General features: G+C 37.2%; 1 protein-coding gene and 1 pseudogene across 1 annotated transcript; one reads left to right on the top strand and one right to left on the bottom strand.

Moving 5' to 3' along the window:
- Positions 1-89: 89 nt before the first annotated feature.
- Positions 90-3,275, bottom strand: LOC137746631 (FT-interacting protein 1 pseudogene; annotated as a pseudogene).
- A 9,815-nt stretch (positions 3,276-13,090) lies between these two features.
- GFA2 (gametophytic factor 2) lies at positions 13,091-20,902 on the top strand. Its single transcript, XM_068488707.2, has 18 exons — positions 13,091-13,399; positions 13,558-13,657; positions 13,907-13,966; positions 14,348-14,433; positions 14,849-14,932; positions 15,019-15,057; positions 16,512-16,595; positions 17,109-17,150; positions 17,241-17,328; positions 17,461-17,525; positions 17,625-17,699; positions 18,388-18,460; positions 19,026-19,117; positions 19,270-19,341; positions 19,624-19,680; positions 19,794-19,842; positions 20,330-20,396; positions 20,500-20,902. The coding sequence occupies exons 1-18, from the start codon at positions 13,322-13,324 to the stop codon at positions 20,591-20,593; spliced, it is 1,305 nt and encodes a 434-aa protein (XP_068344808.1). The 5' UTR covers positions 13,091-13,321; the 3' UTR covers positions 20,594-20,902.
- The last annotated feature ends 815 nt before the right edge of the window (positions 20,903-21,717 follow it).

Consider the following 21,717-nt stretch of genomic DNA (forward strand, 5'->3'; position numbering starts at 1 on the left):
GACCACTTATCCGTTTAGGTCTATTTGTTTAGTTATATAGTCATCCGTATGGTAGGCCAGTAGCCAACACATTCGAAAACAGCAGCATCAGCATAAAACAGGGCATTTATTCAAACTCAGAGAAAGGAAAGGTCAGATGAACATAATCTGGTTACGGTTTGCACAGGACTTGTCACAAGTAGTTTCAGAGTAAGCTGTCGGTCTGAGCGGGCAGTCTTTTGAAGAAATTGCGTGGTGCGGAAGGCAGCTTGCTCCGGAATTTGGGGTGCCTCAGGTTGTACAACCCTGCAACCAAAGAAACCACCCTGAACGGAGTCACGAAAAGCACCACAGCCGCACAAAGGCAGAACACTATGAAAAGGCTGGTTGCTCTCGGGTCTCTCCAGCTGAGTAGCGACTGAAATCTCTCCCCTTGCGTTGCTATGTCACCGACAACTGTCTGTATCCTCCCCGCTACACTTCTGATCCTGTCGTACCTCATTCGAACTATATCGTGGGGTCTAGAGCTCGGAAATGTGTCAAACTCTTCATCAAGCTCGTCTGGGTGAACCGTCTCTGCCCATGAAAGCTTGATATCCATATGAGGAGGATATCTAGGCCTGAACCTGTAGTTCCACATTCCGATGAGGAACATGTAGACAAAAAGAGTTGGAAGTATCAACTCTGGATACCAGATCAGTATCAGAAAGAGAATGTGAACAAGAACAGTGGTGACGCCGTTCTTCCAGTTGCACACATCAGCAAACCACCGGCTCATGGAAAACATACCAGAAAGCAATGACATAATTCTGAAGAAGTTGGCCTTGCTTCTCCTCATACTCCACATGTGGGAATCAACATCTAGCATGTACTCCACCACTTCTTTTCTCAGAGGCGGCTCAGCTCTGCCAAGTCTCACTGCTACGATATTCATTGCTTGGTATCGTAGATTATCGACTTGGTTCACTGTGAAAGGATGCAAGTAATGCATTTTTGGCAACAAGGGGTGCCCATAAACATATATCATGTTAGCTATGGAGAGGGTTGTGAATCGAACAGCGAGTTGGAGTTCGCCCATTTTCTTTACTCCATTAGGCTGTAGAACAAGGAGAGGATACGAATGTGTATACATCCGATGAGCTTCAAGAGTTGATAGTCGAATACGCACCTTTCCAATTCGAGAATCTCTCCGTTGCCTGCAGTTGGTGGTTGCTTCTCACTTCCACCTAGGTGGCAGTTGTCAAAAACTCCCAATGTGATCACAGTGCACGGATCGTACACTTCCCATGTGTATTGCTCATTCCACTTAGGACTAAATGTGTCGAGAATTGTTCTGGAACGGACCCATTTCTGGCCATACCTAACCACACAGTAAGGGTCTGTGCTCCCTCGGCCGTCCTTCATCTTCATTGGAAGAAGCCCTTGTGCACTTAGAATGCCAACTTCCAAAATCCCAACAGGCTGCTTCCAAAGCTGCCTTGCCGTTGGCCTCTGATCACTTATATACATGGTCGATTCATCTAGCACATGGTATCCACCTTCAAGACAAACTCTCAGGTGAATTCTACTAGAAAACTTGAGCTCATTCCTCCTATCAGGCTCCAACACACCAAAACCATACTTCTCGAGATTGAACCAGCGGGAGTGAACTGGCCTGTGGTCAAGCCGCTTCTCAAACGCATCAATTGGCATGCTTATCTTACCCAACACCTCGTCTTTCAAGGGGTGGACTCGATCCTCAACTGTCACAACCAGCTGCTCCTCAAAAGGCTCAGCTGCAACAAAGACTAAATCTTCATTCCACAATGGATTTGCAGTTCGAGTTGGGCATAGCTTGGTTCTGAGCACTTGGTTCCCAACCTGAGCTTTGACAAAGACTTCTGGGAGGCGACTTCTGTCGTTAGGCAGCACATCCTGAGCTTCAATCACATTCACCCTCAGGTACCAAAGTTTTGGTGATACGTATACCTTGGATCGAATATTTAACACACCCTCTCCATAGACAGCTGCAGCATCCGTATGCCATGCATCCGGAAAGGCTTCATCAGCCTGTGTTCCCATCCAGACTGCAAGCATGATCTCACCCCTAACCTTTCCTTCCCCGCGGCGGTGCTCCAGCCTGTACCACTGAGAAGCGAGCGGGCTGTCAGGTGGAACTCTGGTCGGAACCTCATTCAAGTCAAGAACCACCCTTCCAATAAAATCATCTCTTCCAATCATCTCTTTATCTTTGACAAAAACTTCCACTACCGATGACTGGATTCGATCTTTTGAGAAAGCAAACACCTGGTTCCAATCTGGATTCATTTTCCTCTCGAAATGCTTTGTTCTTCCCTTGTAATTCCCCAGCTTTACTTCCACGTAAGGATCAAGGCTTCCGGTAATGGAGCTGGGAGGGAGGTCTTTGGCTTTCACAACTCGAACATACAGATAAAACATCTGCTCAACAAGGTCATAAGTACTTGTAAATCTTTCACCACCGCTCATCCATCCTCTTCCTCCGTACTCTCCACCATTTGGCCACCTTTCGCCAAGCTGCGGGCTGGTGTCCTTCAAGTCATAGTCGTCTTGCTGGTTATGACTACCATGCGCTTCCAGGTGAGCTGGCCGCATGGTTAGTGGGAAACCTTGAGGTTGTGTTGCTATACCGATATGCCTGGTTGCTGCAGAACTTGATGCTTGTATACGTGGTGGGATGCTTCAGTTGATCTTACTTCAGCTGATTTTTGTCTGAACTCTTTTTCTTTTGGAAGAGCAGCCAATACTTTGCTATTGAATTTTGTGTTTTCTGTATTTGGAGAAGCAGAGGGACTAGAACTTGAGTTTTCGGGTGGTTGTTGTTGAGACTTGGAAGGAGAGGCTTCTATGGGTTGTGGTGGAGAATATGGAGGAGCTTTCGGTTCAGATTCTAGAGAAATATAGATTTTTAGGCCAATCTCACCCTTGACAGATGAGAAAAACCACTTGTTTTCAAGTTGGAATCTTTGATAAGCTTCCTCACTTTTCTGGACAATATTTGAGCAAGGAATTCTCACTCTTCCAAGAAAGTTTCGGCCAGGAATAGGTGAACTCCTCTCGTTGAACACAGAGACTTCAATGGCTTGGTGATGGAAGTTTTTGGTTTGGTCAATATCAAAGAAAAGTTTCTGGTTCCAAATGGGGTTGAGATTTTTTGGAATAGTCTTTGTTCGGCTAAGCTTGTTCACAAAATCGACTTGTACAAATGGACTAGCTGATCCTTCGCCGTCTTTGGGCATAAGATCCTGAGCATCTACCACTTCTACTAGCAGCTTCATTCTCTTTTTGCTTGCTTGGCTGCTGTGGGAATCTAGAGGCAGTGACACCCACAAGCAATCTGAAACAAAACAAGGACCAAACAAAGTGGTGCTTGTGTTTATTTGGTGAAGCAAAGAATGTTTTGATGAAGAAGCTGCCTCTCAGTTTTGTTAAAAATTCGAAAGAAGGTCGAAAACGGAGGGAAGCTTCAAACTTTATAAAGTGGGAAAGTGAACCTCTGTCATTTCTATATATTCTCAAGTTATGATCTGTTTGATTTTTTTGATACAAAAGATATTCTGCTTTAATCTAGTCTAAACTGCGGGAGGAGGATTCGAACTCGGGCTCAAAAGGAGGAGCATGTTCACTATAGCCAATGCTGCAATTTCCGCATGTTGCTTTTTGTTTGCTGAGGAAATCCCTTTCTTGGGTAGGCAGCAATCTGGATGTGTTGTGAATTGTAAAGGAAAGAAAAGTTAGGAAAAGAGAGGGAATTAGCTCATGAAAGGCATAGTTTCTTATTGGAAGCTTCAGGGAGAGGGAGAGGGAGGGGGCTTGTGATCAAATTATGCTTTTCTTTCCTTCTTTGAGCTCTCTTTCTATTATTTTCTTGCTTTTAACCTTACTTATTATTCGTGTTGTATCCCTCACCTCATTTGCTAGTATCAATACAATGTTGAAATTCTTCGACGCCATGTTCAAGCCAGCTCAATTCTGATTCGATTCTAGTTGAAATAACGTGTCCGGTACCGGCATTGCTGCACCTTGAAATTTTTGCAAAGAAGGATCTCTTGGATCCCAATTGTCCGTCCCCTACATCAAAACAGACTCTAATTGCCACATTAGTAGGAAAACCAGAAAACTACACACAAGGTTGTGAATTATTATGTCTTTATATTCCCGCGAAGAATCTGCAACCATGTTAGTTTACCAGAAAACATGATGAAACTCGAAATGCTCCAGTTGTAAAAGAAGTCTTTCGAATATCCTCTAAGAATGTTTTCATTGTCATCCAGAAACGAAGGATTATGGCTGGAGAAGGCCAGGCTGATGTTTAGGGCAACATATTTTTACTTTCCGGATGAAAGGGGATATCTAACGTGAACATGGCCTGTTGTACTTTAATTTTAGGGTCATAACGTAATTAACTGGGTAAGAGTTGCATATAACATCAACTGATATAGGCCACTTAGTATTATGATCTAATGGTATTCTTTTTTAGTTGTAAGTGAGAAGTCTTAGGTTCGATTCTCGTCAAAGACGAATTTGAACCACATTATTGCTAGCCCATTATGAGATTAAGTTCACCCCCTTTCCGATAAATGTCGTTTGTTCATTAAAAAAAAAATATATATGTATATATATATATATATATCAACTGATATATATAGTACGTGAAATGTATATATAATTCGAGACTAGGGTGGGCAACGGTTATGATCGGCGGATAACCGCGGTTATTTTCCCATAACATTTTAAGCTTTTACCCACATAACTGTTTACCCATTGAATATTTACATAAACGGGTATACCCATACCTATAACTATTTATAAACGGTTAACCATACTCATAACCGTATACCCATTTACCTATAACCACGTACCCGTTTACTTTTTTTTTTACCCGTCTACCTATTTTTTTAACAACCTGAAAATTAAAAAGAAATTTGTCATAATTTTATTTTTTCTAACTACTAAATACCGTTAGAAGTACATTTAACATGTATTTTTATATTAACGGCAATATTATTTATGAATATATGTGATGTCTCCCAATTATTTGACGGTCAATCTATTACAAGAATCATGCATGATTGTAGATTAATTAATATTCTTGTATACATACATACATACATACATATATATATATAAGTACGCATCAGTTTGCTAAAAGGCTAATTTGATAAATATTTGGATTTTTATTTAGAAACATATGTTCATCGATCCAAGCCATTTAATCGATTTCTAATTTTGGGGTCAAATATTTATTGAAAACTCGAGTCCAATTAAATATAAATATATATATATATATATATATATAGGTACGCATCATCTAATAATAACATGTTTCTAAATACTCAAGGTAATTATCTTGAATTGGTCAAAGCTCCAAAAAACTCCAAAACAAAAATGTCAAACACTAATGCTTTAGCATATTCAATCACATATATTAAATATTAGCTCGTTCTATCAACTATATTGTTCTCTCAAGTGAGGCATAAATATATATATATATATATATATATATATATATATATATATATAAAATACCCATAACCATTCGTTTAAATTTAATGGGTAAACGGTTATACTCATAACCATTTATTTATCTAAACGGTTACCCATAACTATAACCGTCAAATTTAAATGGGCAGATAACCGTGGTTACCCATAACCAATGGGTATTTGTCCATTCCTAGTGAGGATCCTCCTGACCAAGCCTATCTGGCCGTTGAAATTTTATCTAACGGCTACAATTATTATAACTTTTAGAGAAGCCCCATGTTTGTAGCCGTTGGATAAAATTTCAACGGCCCGATGAGTTTGGTCAGGAGGATCCTCACCCTTTGCTCAGGAGAGGATCCTGATCCACATGTTTTGATATGGGTCTAATGTATTGCACAATCATAGATAGGGTCTAATAGGTAGAGCAATTAAAGTGTCCATAATTTGAAAACAAAATTGCACCGACTGTCATTGAATGTTTTATCATTACTCTTCCAGAATTTACATGGAACTTTAAGTTACACATCAAATCTCATCATTTCATAAAAAAAACTCTTATCCTTTTTAGTGTAAAATATATCGTTGTATTAAAAAAAAAATGTTACTCATCAAATCTCGTCGTTTCATCAAAAACTCTATTCGACTCCTGTTTTGAATTTTTCTCGCGATTCCTGCAGATTAGTATCCAAATTTGAATTTGAATTCGCATGAAGCTATGAGAACTGCAAGTAATTTTACATGTTTTCGTCGAGTCGTTTATAACAGTAAGCTTCATTTTTGCTGGTATTTGTTACATGATTCTAGTCTATATGATTCACGAGCATTATACATTGATTGTCTTATGTAAGTAATTGCTCAAGAGGCTTTTGACATTGATTGTGTTAGCTTCGGGGGCTTTTAACATTACCAAGATGGAGGACTACATCTTATTGTTAGAATCATGTAAAATTACTTATTCCACCATGATAGGTAGTTACAATATGATAGGTAGTTATAGCTTGTACAAGTACTTATATAGTAGGTAGTTCAGACTGTAAAAGTACTTATATAATAGGTAGTTTAGATTATAAAAAATCAGTTGAAATCTAAATTTATGCCGACTAATATTATAATATGATAGGTAGTTTAGCTTGTACAAGTACTTATATGACATGTAGTTTAGACTGTAAAAGTACTTATATGATAGGTGGTTTAGATTGTAAAAAATCAGTTGAAATCTGGGTTTATACTGACTAATAGGGTAACTGAGTTGAAAAAAAAAAAATAGAAAAATAATATAACTAATAGCGAGGCCCCCCAAAAGATTTATAGGTGTTCGAAATTTTGGAAATGTCCTAAATTAATTTTAGGAAATATGTGGTGCGAATAGAATGACTCTAACTTTGGCTTATACCACATAGTTTTTTGTGAAAAAAAAAAAATTGAAATTTTTAGCTTTAAGAAATATTTTGCGCTGGAGTGAAGGAAAATATTGCAAAACCTTTAGATATGATCCTACCGATTATTAGGTCCTGAAACTATTTTTTATTGATTCTTAAGGTGAGAAAATAGAAAAATATCTTTAAATTTGGGTTTTAAATCATTGATTACAAGTGTTTAAATATGAATTATAATATATTTTGCACGGAAAAAATATATTTTGAAAAACACGAATATGATAATTTGTTATTATGGTAAGAGAAATAAAAGAAACATTAACAAAAAAAATAAATAAATAACAAACTGAAAAAAAAAAATATTGAAAAGGGAGGATCGGCATAAAGATAGCGACTTTTCTTTGAATTAGTCGCTTAGATTATAGCGATTATCTTCAAATAGAGTTGCTAGCAAAGTACCGATCATATCATTTTCTTTTTTTTTCCTTTCTTTTTTTTCTTTTTCCATTGAATAGCTATAGTAGAGTAAAATATTAATCACAATGCAAAGTATCAACCTAACAACAAAAAGTGCTAACACATGGAGTTCTATTCATGGACCTAAATAAAAATAAAAAAACTAAGAATTGGACTAATCTAATTGTTAGGCCATAAAATTGGGAAAGGGATCATTTCTGGATCTCTTCCACCAAATTCATCCAATCACCTAATTCGGACCCTTGAAATTTAGTCCAACGGCTAAAATTATTATAACTTTTAAATGAACCCCCTGTTTGTAGTCGTTGGATCAAATTTCAAGGGCCTAGATTAATTGATTTGGTAGATTTGGTGGAAGGGATCCGAAGAGGATATCCTTCCATAAAATTGGACCTATTTCAAGTTAGTTTATTTACGCATAACAGATTTGTAAGGAAGAAGTTAATTTAAACCACATATTAATGAATCTCTTTTTATCAACTATAAGAGGGTGAAAAAACATTTTTGTCTTCTATCACAAAACAAAATTATGGACAATAAAGTAATTTGCACAAACTAAATTTTACAGTTGTTTTTAAAAGTATCATCTACATGTAATCCTAACAAATCACCTACAAGAACTCCAGATTTTTACGGGTGTATTGTTTTATGAAACTTCGAATTTCTATGGCACTTATTTTCAAAACTTCAAGTTCGAGTTTAAGTACGAACTATATGTTCATGATACATGTAAACAAACACAATATACATATGCAGTGAACGAGAATAGTTTCTGGACCCATGTGTGAAAAGAATGAGTGACGACCCAAAATATGGGGCTGTCGTGGCTTACAAGCCCAAAAGAGTGGTTGTTGGGTTGCTGGCCAACAAAGGAGAAGTAAATGGGTTAACAGATTATATACCCAATTATTGGGCTAAGAAGGAAAAGTGAAAAATAAGACCTAACCCATGGGCTTGTTATTTCATGCGTGCCAAAAATAAAACAAGGCCTAAAAGAAAAAAAAAACAAGTGGGACGGTTTGGTGCATATGCGCAATTGGGTTGCATGTCGACTGCAGGCACCCTAAGTCCGTAAGAAAGGTGATGCAAAACGGCTTTGTTTTGGACTTTAGAGTTTTGGAGCAGGAACGACTTGGTGGCTCGGGCAGCGCGGCTTCAGGCTACGACTCCCATACGTGTAGGGTTTGAAAAATCCCATTTTTTTTCTTCTCTTATTCACCCATATTCAATTCACCGCAACTATAAGAACAATAAATTTAAGCTGAATCTATAATTTCAAAAAAAAAAAAAAACATAAAATTAGAGTTCATGCTTCATGGTGAATGTTTCATGCAATCATTGTTGAAAAAATATCAAAATTGAAACCATGTTTTATGGATTATTTGGATTGCTTGATGAATATTGTGAACGACTTTGTAGTAAACAAACATTCAGTTCCTTAGCTCAGTGTCAGAAGTGTGTTTAACAATGTGTTGTGGCCTAAATTTAACTGAACGAGAGAGAAAGAGAGGGGTGCAACAACATAAAGAGAAAAGATAGGCTTGGGAATTACTGTGATGATAATTCTCTCTACCTTATGCCTTTTTTAAGAAAAATAGTGGAGTTAATTGCCCTACAAGTAATACAAAGTTGTGCCTTTTTGTTTTTGTAATTAATTCTTGAATTGTTTATCACTAACATTAGTAGTTGTTGAGACTATAAATACTCAAGTAATGATTTCTGTTGTGAAATTGGTGTGAATGCCCACATAAAAAAAACAACCACATATGGCTAAGGGTGGAAAGTGGAAGAATAGAAGTCAAAATTATATTGCTTAAATAGTAGAAGTTTGGTTTTTATTGTTTTGGTGTGTAAGCCTTTTACATGCATTAAAAGAGACGTATGTTTGTATCGTATGGGTAGTACAAAAAGATGAAAAACAGAAAGTAATAATCATGTTTTCCTCATTTGTCCCTCTTTACGTTTATTTCTCTTATCTGATACTAGTGAAGAAAATAAACAGACTAATACATGGCTCCCGTTTCACTTTAATCTCTAACAACTCTGATAATATATATAGGTACGTATCATCTGATAATAACATGTTTCTAAATGCTCAAGGTAATCATTATCTTGAATTGGTCAAAGCTCCAAAAGACTCCAAAACAAAACTGTCGAACACTCTGATGCTTTAGCACATTCAATCACAGATATTAAACATTAGCTCGTTCTATCAACTATATTTTTCTCTCAAGCGAGGCATAAATATATATATATATATATATATATATATTATGGCCCTTTATAACCAATTATATCTCGGGATACTAAACATAGTTAGAAACTAATTTTTTTTATTTTAGTTTTACATATATTAAAATAAACGGTTAAATGGGTACCCGTTTATAACCGCAAGTAATACCCATAACCGCCCATTTAAATTTCACGGGTAAGTGGTTATAGCCATAACCGGTTATTTATCTAAATGGTTACCCATAACCGTGACCATCAAATTTAAATGGACAGATAATCGCGGTTACCCATAACCAATGAGTATTTACCCATCCCTACCTTGCCCAACATTGATAAACTGTTGTACTTGGTTCATAAATCATAACACCTTAACCGCATTCATGTCACAGTTTGAAGGCAAGCAGAGCAAAGAGTAGTGGCATAAATTGCATTTGGCTAAAATTTTTGCAGCAGTCCTATTGGAAAACCAAACTTTGGAGTTTGAACTACTCATTCAGTTTTATGCTTGGTGATTACATATTATATGCATATTTGGATTAAGTGACCGCTTCTCTCCGTCCTTCGTGCTGCCTACTCTGATGTGAGGTGAAAGATGCTCCTTACGGGCTTAGCCGCGAATAAACACTTTGATTGGAAGGTTGATCATGTTGACTATCGAAATGTGGCCCCAACCGTGAATGTATGCTCGTCCGTGGGCCTAGTTGAGAGTGCACGCTCCTCCGCGTGCTAGGACGAGAGTATACATTATCTTGGGGGCTCGAGAGTGTACACTGCCGGAACACTCAGTTCGTGGCTAGTCAAGTAGCTGCTTGCCAGGACGTTGCTGGAGAGGTTCTTCGTCTGACATTGTCCTACTTCGGGACACCTCATCTAGGGCATGTTGCATCTCGGTGCGCTGCAAGAGTTGGTTCACCAAGGTCATCTACTATGCAAGGAGTTGGTGAACGTAGGTATCGGGCTTGGGCTCGGCTCGGTAACGCGTTGGGCTTGACGGCTCGAGCCGGCTTGCCTTAGGCTTGGGCTTGAATGACACAGCTTGGGTCGTGGTCTTGGCGTTGTGGGCTTTGCCGAGGGTGGCTGCTGTGGTGGTTGCTGCGGTGGTGCCCTGTAGGGGTTGTGCCGTTCCACTCATCGTCGTGTTGAGCCTTGTGGATTATCGTGGTCCTAATTCTTGAACGTTGGAATTTCCGTTCATTGAGGTTTCCAAATCTCTTCCCATTGTACTTTTCTTTTACGTTTTATCGAAGAATTTTTATAAATAAAAACTCCAAGAATAAGAACATACGAAAAATCTACAAATGAACAAGAAAACGAAAAACCTTGAATGCAAGAGTATTCTACAAATGTGTGACTCAAACTCTCAATGAAAGCACCAATTTGTGGATGCAAATTTTCGTCTTCTTCATCTTGGACGAAAATGCACCTGCAAGGCCAATAGCCAAGAGCCTCACACACCCACGATGAATCTTTGGCTGAACAACCTCCGATGCCAAAGTTAGAATTTGAGGGAGAAAGTGTTTAGACAAATTTGGAAAATTTAGTAAGAGAGTTGAAATTAGGTTTTTAGGAGAAATGTGAGCTATTTATATGGGTGTGGCCGGCCACTTATGGTGGTTTTTGGGTGCACTTGCAAGATATTATGTCAAAATAATATCTTGCAATCAATTAGGAAATTAATTAGAAAAGTAGGAAATTAATCAATTTATTTAGGTAATTAATCCTAATTTGAATGAATAATTGAGGGTTACCTTGTGGGGAGGATTCGATGAGGATGGATGAAATGAGTTTTGAATAAATACCTATGTTGATCACTTTTGACTTTGATTGAGTTATGATTGTTTGTTGCTTACGCGTGAGAGTTCTGATGTGCATTGAGGGTAATTTTGTCTTTTTTGCCCACAAATCCATGTGTCGCCTCCATATTTATCTTGATTATTTTTGGTTCCACAATGGCGTCCTAAAGTTCGTAGGTAAAATTGCTTGGCTCTCTCAGCTAAATGTATTCTCGTTTTTCTTATATTTTTCTAGAGGACAATCATGTCGATTTCTTAGCTAATTATGGGTTTATTATGTTGGCTCTCATTGGTGGGACCAACATATTCTCGGAAATTTTCAAGGATTTTAGGTTATAGTTTGTCGAGTAATGCTAATGAGGCTAAAATTTTAAATCAAATATTGTAAACCAAAGGGCTGATCACTTCTATTTATAAAAACAATAATAGAAAAAAAGGTAAATTACATTTTACCCCTCCGGTTTGGGGTTGATTTCAATTCCTTACAACATCTTTAAAACATTTCAATTTCATACATTTACTTATCATTTTATTTCAATTTCATACATCTGTTAGAAAATCCGTTAAGTAAACCATTAAGTGATGACATGGTAAATATGAGATCCACATTTGTGCTGATGTGGTTGCCAAATTTATGCCACGTGGCAAAAAAAATAATTTTTTATGTATTTAAAAGATAATAATAATATTTACCCCTTAAAAAAAAAAAGCAAACAACCCCAAAAACCCAGAACACCCCCCCAACCCACCTTTCCTCCACTCTCTTCACCTCCCATCCCATCCGAAAACCCACCCCATCCCACCCCATCCCACCCCACCCCCACCTCCCCTGTAACCCCCCACTCCACGATGAATTCATAAACTTTTTGTAAAAATTTTGAACTTTTGAATTCAAAATTTTTTTCCTCACCTTTGGGCTTAATTTCTGTTTGGCTACAAAGAAAATGGTGTTGAGTCCGTGCAGATCGCCGGTTCTCAGGTCGAGCTGGCCGAATCTGTCCATGGCATGCAGCATGTTCGCGACGAAGGCAGAATCGCCAGTTTTGGAGCACCAGGTGAGGGGTGTTACCGGGGAGATGGGGTGGGTTTTTTAATGAGAGGGGAGGGGATGAGAGTGGAGGAGAGGGAGTGGATCAAGGGGGAGATGGGTTTATGGGTTGTTTTTTATTTTTATTTATTTTTATTTTTTATAGGGTCAATATTATAATATTTTTAATGCATACTTTTTTTTTTCTTCCACATGACACAAATTTGGCAGTCACGTGGCACAAATGTGGTAGCCACGTTAGCTCTTAAAGGACCAACGAATGAAAAATGTAACGGAAGTACTATATTGAAATAAAATAGTACGTGAAGTATGAAAGTGAAATTTTTGAAGATGTTATATAAGGCTACAGTAGACCTCAAACTTGAGTTGATAGAGTGTAATTTATCCTAGAAAAAATCTCCATAATTAGATCCTTACCACACCACGCGCGCAACCAAATTATAAATTTCACTTTTATTATTTTTAAAATAAAACCCTAATTAATTAAGGATCAAAATCTTTTCCTAATCTAAGGATGATGATCCTCATAACCAAAGGATGTGGGTCGTTGGATGAAAATTCAACGGTTATAATTATTATAACTATAAAGGAACCCCCTATTTGTAACCGTTGGATTTTCATCTAACGGCCCACATTCATTGGTCATGAGGATCCTTATCCTCGTATTAGGATGGTATCCTGGTCCATTAATTAATCATCAATTATTTGGCAAGCAAGTAGAATAGTGTCTCCCGCAAAATTGGGCCAGGCCCTTCCTTCTCTCTCCTCCGTAAACTGCTAAATTGAGCAGCTGCCTACTAGAACCTTCCTCCTAGGGTTTCTTGAGGGTTTATCATCCATCCAGCCAAAAACCCTAAAAAATCCCATCTCCACACAAAGACTCGATCATTTTTTGGTGCTTCTTCCTTCTCCAAATGGTTCGCTCCAATGGCGTCAGGCTCGTCCACTGGCTCGCTTGTCGCTCTTTTGCATCCAACGCCCCTTCATCTTCCGTACGATTTATTATCCCTCTCTTTCCTCTTCAATCGTAATTTTTTGTAACAATCTTTTATCATTTTCGATTGTATTTGTGCTAATTAATCGGTTAATCTGAAAATTTCGTATCTTTTTTGGCTAATTAGCTTTCTCAATGTTGAATTGGTGCTTCCAGGTGTACGGGAGGGTGTTTGGTGGTGGTTATAGGACATTCAGGACTGGGGTTTGCAACAATTCCAGAGTTTTAGTGGGAGATTATACTAATACTAATAATGGTATGTCAAATACCAACCCACTTCTCCTTTATTTCGTTTTTTTGAATTTGGGAAATGGGTTACCTTTTATGATTGCCGGATCTTACTGAAGGGAAAACAAGCGAAGCTCTGGATTTATTTAGTTATTTTTCTTTTAATATGTTTAAATGGGATTTTACTTTGTCGAATGAGCATTAAGTTTCTCCCCTCTTTAATTGACTCGTTTTTGTTGCCTTTGCTTTTCCCCCTTAACCTCCCTTTTTTTTGCAGTGTGTAAAAAGAGTTGGTTGCTGGGAAATTGGTTCACAGCGAGATCAATTCATGGAACTGGTATCAGACACATGAATACGCTTTCATTTTTGGTTTATTTGTTCATATGTTTGTAAATATGTTCTTGTTTTTGCGATTGTGCACATTTCAATTATAAGGATCATTTACTCATTCTGTAGGCTTGACTGATTCTGACGTGCCACGAAACTCAGTGTCTGTGTCGTGTACTTTTAGTTGAAAACCCACGTTTTATGAGAAAACTTTGGTATCAATGTTATGTCTTATGTGTAAAAAAAAAAAAAAGAGGTTGAGCTTAAAGACTTCATTACTTTGTTAGGTAGTTTCTTGCAATATCATGCAATTATTTGTTCATTTTGGTAGTGCATACAAAAGGGAATATGTGGAATTTATTTATGAGATTTGTACTCTTTTATGCATCAGCATCTATGTCCGTGAGAGACTACTACGAGACACTTGGTGTGAGCAAGAATGCGAGTTCCTCTGAAATAAAGAAAGCTTATTATGGGGTAGGTTTTTGCTACACTTTATGCCTACTATGCGTATATGTTCACTCAAGTCTTGTAGAATTAATAAATGCCACTTCTACCGGACATAACTTTGTGATGTTGGAATATAATTAAGTTATATTTTACTGTAGATATAAAAACCGTAACTATAAAATTGTTATTAACATTTAGAGTTGTTTTCTAGGAATCTAAGAAAACTTGTATGATCGTAGTACTGCTGTAGGAGATATAAGATGCTTACACGTCCATGATAATGCATAATGTTAGTGTCTTCTAGTTACATATTTAGAAGTTTAGTCATTTTTCAATTTGTACTCACAATGTAGTGTAGTTTGAATACATATTTGATTTTAAATTGTTTCTGTTCTGAATGTCATCTTTCTTTGATCCTTCATCTCCCATAATTATTTTGCAGCTAGCAAAGAAGCTCCATCCAGACACAAATAAAAATGATCCTGATACAGAAAAGAAGTTTCAAGAAGTTCAAAAGGCCTATGAGGTTTTAATTTTTCTTCAGAATTTATTTACTAATTACTATTGACTTATGAATAGACTAAAAAGAACTTGTTTTCATTATTATTGTAGGTTTTGAAAGATGAGGAAAAACGTCAAGAATATGACCAGGTGTTACTTCTATTCTTTATTTATGCGCTCTATATTTTGGTTCAAAATTAACTTCTCTGTGTGTTCCATTATGAAATGCTTCTGTCTGAGTATGATGTGGAGTGGGTCCTTGGTATTTTTCTTGTAAAACCTTGTAGTTAATGCTTTTGATAGTTTTACATGACAATGAACTGGATAGGGATAACACTTTCTTAGATTGTTGAGAACTCCTTATAATTCATTCTCTGGGTACTATCAAACAATAGCAGTCAAACATATATTCCAGCAATTTTTGCTTGTCTACCCCCTGAAGATGCAAAGTACTTCTCAACAAACATAGAAGACTTCTTTTCAACTATAAAAAAACATAGAAGACGTATTGCAGGTTAGGATACAAAAAATGGTTATAGTTCCAGATGTTCCGCTTTGAAAAGATACTAAGGGCCTGTTTGGTATTTGATTTAGATCCAATGTTTTTAACTCAAAAACAGGTTTTGAGTCACAAATTTAAAATCTTTGTTTGGTAGTGGATTTGAATACAATTCTCAAAACCATAACTCAAAAATATCTAAAAACAAGGGCTATTGGTTGAAAACACAAATAGTGTGTTTTTAGACTTTTTATTTTATGGACTGTCACTCCCGTCTCTCTCTCCCTCTCTCTCCTCTCTCCCATTCGATGTACTCCGTTCCCTCTTGCCTCTTCAATCCTCTTTTCTCTATTGCCTTTCCAATCCCTTCCCGCTTATGTCCACCATAGCCACCACCTCTATCCTTCTCCCTCCGGCCAAGACAAATTGATCTCTCCCACCTCTTCATTCCTCTCTTCTCTGTTGCCTCTTCAATCTTATCTCTTCTCACTTGCATCCACCATAACCACCACATCTTCCCTATGGTTGTTGGATCTCAGGTTTGAGACCGCCAACATGATTAGCCTCTGTTAGTGCGAGTTTGGAGTAAGGAGTTGGTAAATATCAAAAGGAGTCGCCGCTAGGGAAGTGAGGGATGCGGTGGTTGGGAAATTGGTCTTTTGCCGCTGGGGATGGGAGGGATGCGGTGGTCTGGTAATTGCTTGGGCTGGGCCGCCTGGGCGTTTGACTTTTTCTGTTTGGATTAGTTTTGAGAAAATGCATACCAAACAATGTTTTGAATTTAAAATTTTTAAATCAAAACATGTGTTTTTAGAAAAAATTAAAATTTTGAGTTTTGTTCTCAAGTTAGATACCAAACAGGCCCTAAGATACTGGTGAATTTTTTTTTTTTTTTTGGCCAATGTCAGGGGCAGTTATAGACTATTATAGTCCATGTTCTGCTGTTAAACTCATTAACTTCATGATCTTTTTAAGTAAGTGAATCTTGACTTCAGTTGTATTGTACATTTATTGTGTTGCCTCCTTCAGAATTGTGTTATGTAACCGTGTTCCTTGTATTAGTACCTTTTCTTTATGACTTATGTAATTAAGCACTCTCTTACAGATGGGCCATGATGCATATGAGAATCAAGGCAACGGCTTTCCAAATGATTTCAGAAATCCATTTAAAGATATATTTGATGAAAATGTAATGACTCTATCCTTATGTCAGGTTTTTTTGCTTGTTAGTATTCTTGTCATCTGGGAGTTTTGGAATTTGAGATCATAATTTTGAAGAACTAGAAAAAAGGCCTTTGGATTAGTTCCTTTGAACAACCATGAAAGTACTTAATTTAGCATTTTTCTGTTGCTCATTAAACTATTCTGTATATTCTAGTTTTCTTAACTGGTGAAATTTGTATATCCTGTCAAGTATTTGTAAGGAGCCCGTTCTTGTCTTGATGAGGATGTGCCGATGTGGTCCAGCACTCCACAGTCTTTCTTATCTCTCTTTCCATTTAGTATTCAGAAGATTTTTTGAATCTTTTCTAAGTGATCTTATGCTATCTAATATGTTATGATCATAGAAGACATATTATATGTTCTAAAATACTTCCTACATTCCCAAGTTGCTGACTTTTGCATTTTTTTGGGAATTTATCTTCATTTTGGGATTGTATGTGCATGTTATTGGTGTTGCGCTGTTTCCGATGGAGATTAGATCTTCAACATTTTCCGTCAGAATGGTGGTCAAGACATCAAGGTTTCATTCCGCTTCAATTTTGTTGTTGATATTTATTTGTGCTTTAGAATTTGCTTCATGACATGGATTTCTGTTCTTATAAATACTCAGGTTACTTTGGAACTTTCCTTCATGGAAGCTGTTCAGGGATGTGCTAAAACGGTGTCATTTCAAGCTGCAGTGCCTTGTGAAGCCTGTGGTATGCCTGATTTGTTCACCTCTAAATGTCTTCTTTTCTTTTGTGGAAATGTTCTAGTATGTAGTTGTCTTTTGCCCAATTGGTTTGCAAGGAAACTTTTTAGCTAACTTATTGTTCTGTGGATCATTGCAGGTGGAAGTGGTGTTCCCCCTGGCACCAGACCTGAATCATGTAAGCGCTGTAAAGGGTCTGGGATGGTTAGTTTCTCTAAGAACATAAACCTGATTTATTTATTTTAATAAGAAAGGATATCGAGTCATCCACTCTTGTTAACTCTTGGTTTGCTGTATACCCAGACTTTCATGCAAACTGGCCCATTTAGGATGCAGACAACTTGTTCTCAGTGTGGGGGGACTGGTAAAACTTTCCCGGTACGGTTCACATCTTATCTGCACTAATGCATTTTCACTCCTCTACAGATAAGTTTGATTGTTTATATTTTTCTCCAGATGTGTCATGTCTTCATTTTTCAATATTTAGTCTTTGTTTGCTGCCTGCTGTTCTAACCTTGTTACTTCATAATACATTTGTTGCCCTTTTTTTGGGTCAGCTATTGTTAGCCATATGATTATATTTTGTTTGTCATAAGATAATTGCTTAGATTTGAAGTTACAAAAGAGATCAAGTATTTGGCTTTGGGAAAGTAAATGTGTCCGGGCTGTGTGTGTGCTCGTTTTATCCCTCTTTCTTCTGAAGCACCTATTTTGTTCAAAACCGAACTGAGGAGAGGGGAAGAGACAAGTCCCTATATGTGAATGGTAGCAGTATCTTAATAAGAGTACTTCAAACTGTATTGTTAGTACGTTCCCATGGATTCATGTAAGTTGATACTTACATTTCTGCACAAATCTGTACATGCTTGCCCATATCAATGAGATCTGCTGTGTTAAAAATTTATTTTCCAATGCTATTTTTTCCTTTTTAGATCTCCTTGGATACTGTTATGGTTATGCTCAATTTTATGTTGTATCCTGTTCTGTTTTGTCTAAAATGTTGACTATGTAATCATTTTTTATTATGAGTTACCACGAAGTAAAATAATTCACTTTTTGGTTTCAGAAACTTTGCAATTCGTGTAATGGAAGACGGGTCAAAAGTGGAATGAAGTCTGTCAAGTTAGACATCATGCCAGGTATTTCTTATATTTTAGTTAGACATCATGCCAGGTATTTCTTATAATTGTGAGGCATTTGGTTGCGTATGGGTGATCGTTGTAGTTTTTACGTTATTCAAGGGATCATTTGTTTTGCTGATCATTTTATATCAAGCTATTCAATAGATTGATATGCTTTTGATTTTTATATCGTTCGTATCATATACTGTTACACCCATGAGTTGGGCATCAAGTTAGGCTCTGTACTAAATTGTTATCAATGTTTCAATGAGGGTGTTTTACTATGTGAAAGAATTTTTGTTGGATACTTAGCACCTATGATGCTGTCGCTCTTCCTTTCGTCATTCCATTTCATTGCTCGCATTCAAATAATAAAACACACTCTTGATTCTCAAGCCTAATCCTTTGCTTTTGTCCTTTGCAAATATTAACAGAACATTTGTTATTTTGTTAATAAAATATGGCTGCATTTATGAATCATCATTTGCAACAAACTCTCCAATTTTCGAACTACTATATCTGCTTTTTTTATTTCTTTTTATTTTTTTGGTAATAGTGGACAACTGGTTATTTCCATTTGCAGGTGTTGATGACAATGAAACTATAAGAGTGTTTAGTAGCGGTGGGGCTGATCCTGATGGAATGCAACCTGGTGATCTTTTTGTTACCATTAAGGTGACCTACTAATCCTTGATAATGTCCTTGCGTCCACTTGAGATATATGTATGTATATGTATATATATTTATTTTTTCTGGGTGACACTGGAACAGGTCCTTAGGATGTATAAGCTGCTTTTCATTAATTTACATCTTAAATCTATTTGCAGGTTAGGGAAGACCCAGTTTTCCGTAGAGAAGGTGCAGACATTCATGTAGATGCTGTTCTCGGTATAACTCAGGTACTGCTTAAATTTTTCAGTTCTCGGGAAATTAATGGGCTTTAATAACAGAAAATCCTGTATCAGAATCTTATTGCCTCAGAGGCACCAACAAGCTAAATTGTCTGTTCAATTTTTATGTGTATTGTGCTGTTGAAAGTTAATATGTTTCTATGCAGACTAATTATTATTGTATGCTGGTTTTGGGGAGTTATCAACTGTGCCTTTTCTTGCAACTGAATACCATTATTAGGAAACATTATTGTATTGGCATACTGAGGTTTAGTGAATACTTCTTTGCAGGCAATTTTGGGAGGAACTATCCAGGTCCCAACTCTCACAGGCGATGTTGTATTAAAGGTTTGCTTTGGAACTCATGCTTCGACAACTCGTGTACAAGTGGAAATGACTCAAGTTTAGATACTGTTATATAATCAACGGTGGCATAATTCACATTGCTTTCTTGTCTGCAGGTTCGTGCTGGCACCCAACCTGGTCAGAAGGTAGTCTTGAAGAAGAAAGGTAAGGCAGTCGAATTACTCTTTATAGGTTAATTTTCTCACTCTGATAAGATTTGACTTCCCCACTTTCCTCATTAACTCTATGAAGAAACAAGTTGGATTAGAAATTGGTTAATAGGTTATTGTAAGTGGTAAGTTTCTGCTCTTGAAAGTTCGGAGTTGAATCTCCGGTCAACCTCTTCTTTTATTGAAAGCAGAGCAAAATCAGCAGAAAGAAAATTTTGATGTTTCTTATGCTTGAGTGAGCATTGAGCAAGCTGGGTTGGGGACTGGTGATGCGGGTTAAAGTTTAAGTCTTATCTGATTATGGCTGACATTTAATGTGCTCTAGTTTTATATTTTATTATTCATAATTTGGCTTATGTAAAGGCGTATCTATGTTGTTTTGCAATTTAGTAATATCATATGAAAATTTAATTTATTAATCTCCCCTCGATGTGAATGGAACAAGGTCATTTCTCACTTAACTTACTGGGGATGTATAACAGGGATAAAGACAAGGAACTCTTATACATTTGGTGATCAATACGTGCATTTCAATGTCAGCATTCCAGCGTAAGTTTTCGTGGTTCCAAACGACCTCTGTTTTGACCATAAAAACTCTTTGAGCCAGTGTTTTATCTTTATTATTCGTAACTTGAGACATGTAACTATGCAGGAATCTGACTCAAAGGCAACGCGAATTAATTGAAGAGTTTGCCAAAGAAGAACAGGGGGAATATGGTAAGCATGCAGCCGCGGGTGCATCTTGATGAGATTAGCGTGGAGAGGGTTTCTTTGTTTAGATGATAGCTGGAAGGACAAGGAATGATAGTAAAGGTAGACAAAAGGATCCACCCAGACCATTCTGGTAGAGGATTGGAGTTGTTTTAGGTTCCAATTGAGCCACTTCTATTTGTAAGTTTATGTAATAATTTTTACCCATCGAGTCATAATTCGTACTTTGTCATTTAGGCGAGGTGGTCGCCTGATCGGTGATCATCGTGCAGTAATTTTGCGGCAATGTACATATATTCTGACTTATAATCTCACAATGATAATGGGTTTCTTGTTGTCCCTAATTATTTTTACCACAAATGTATTGGACAGATATATCCCTTAATGAGATTGAAATGTTTTCCTTGCAAGTATGTGAGAAGCAATGCAGGACAAGCGAGTTGATTAACAACAGTCGCAAGCACGCGATCACAAAAAAATTGAATATTGTTTTACGAGTTACGTACAGAAATAATATGTCGAAAATGATGCACCAAATTCTCAAACTTTTGGCACTGAAGCAATATTTGTTTGATGAACTTGCTAAATACAAGCTCCATGGTGATAGGATTCAGCAGCCACTCATTCACCTGGGGCGAACTTGAGGTTGAACAACTTGCGGCAGCCACTCATTCACCTGAGGCGAACTCGAGGTTGAACAACTTGCTATATGAAGAAAACGCGTGTTGAAGCTTTAAGGTTTGCATCAATGAGATTAGGGCAGGGCAAGGTTATCAGAAAGCAAGAGAAAGGAAGCACAAGTGGCAGCTAATCAACATGAGGCATATAAAGGATCAATGCCTTTCTTACAAGCGAGTCCCATATGATGAAGGTTGCAAGTAATCATCAGCAGTGTCAAACACACCAAGCGCATTCAGGAACAACAGTGGTAACTCAAACACAAACCCTCTTTTCGTTTCTTCCGGTTTTCGAATTTGGAAGAAATGGATTCCCTTTGTTGCAGTCTGTAAAAAAAGAGGGTTGCCGGGAGCTCTGAATACCGATTACTTTGTTCGGTAGTTGATTGGAATATCATGCCATTGTTTCTTCATTTTGATACCGCACGTGTAATTTATTTATGCAGAAGACAAGTTTCAACAAGTTTGAAAGGTCTGTGAGG

This window comes from Pyrus communis, chromosome 2 (genome assembly GCF_041283825.1).
Source record: "Pyrus communis isolate YQ-2024b chromosome 2, ASM4128382v1, whole genome shotgun sequence".
NCBI lineage: Eukaryota > Viridiplantae > Streptophyta > Magnoliopsida > Rosales > Rosaceae > Pyrus > Pyrus communis.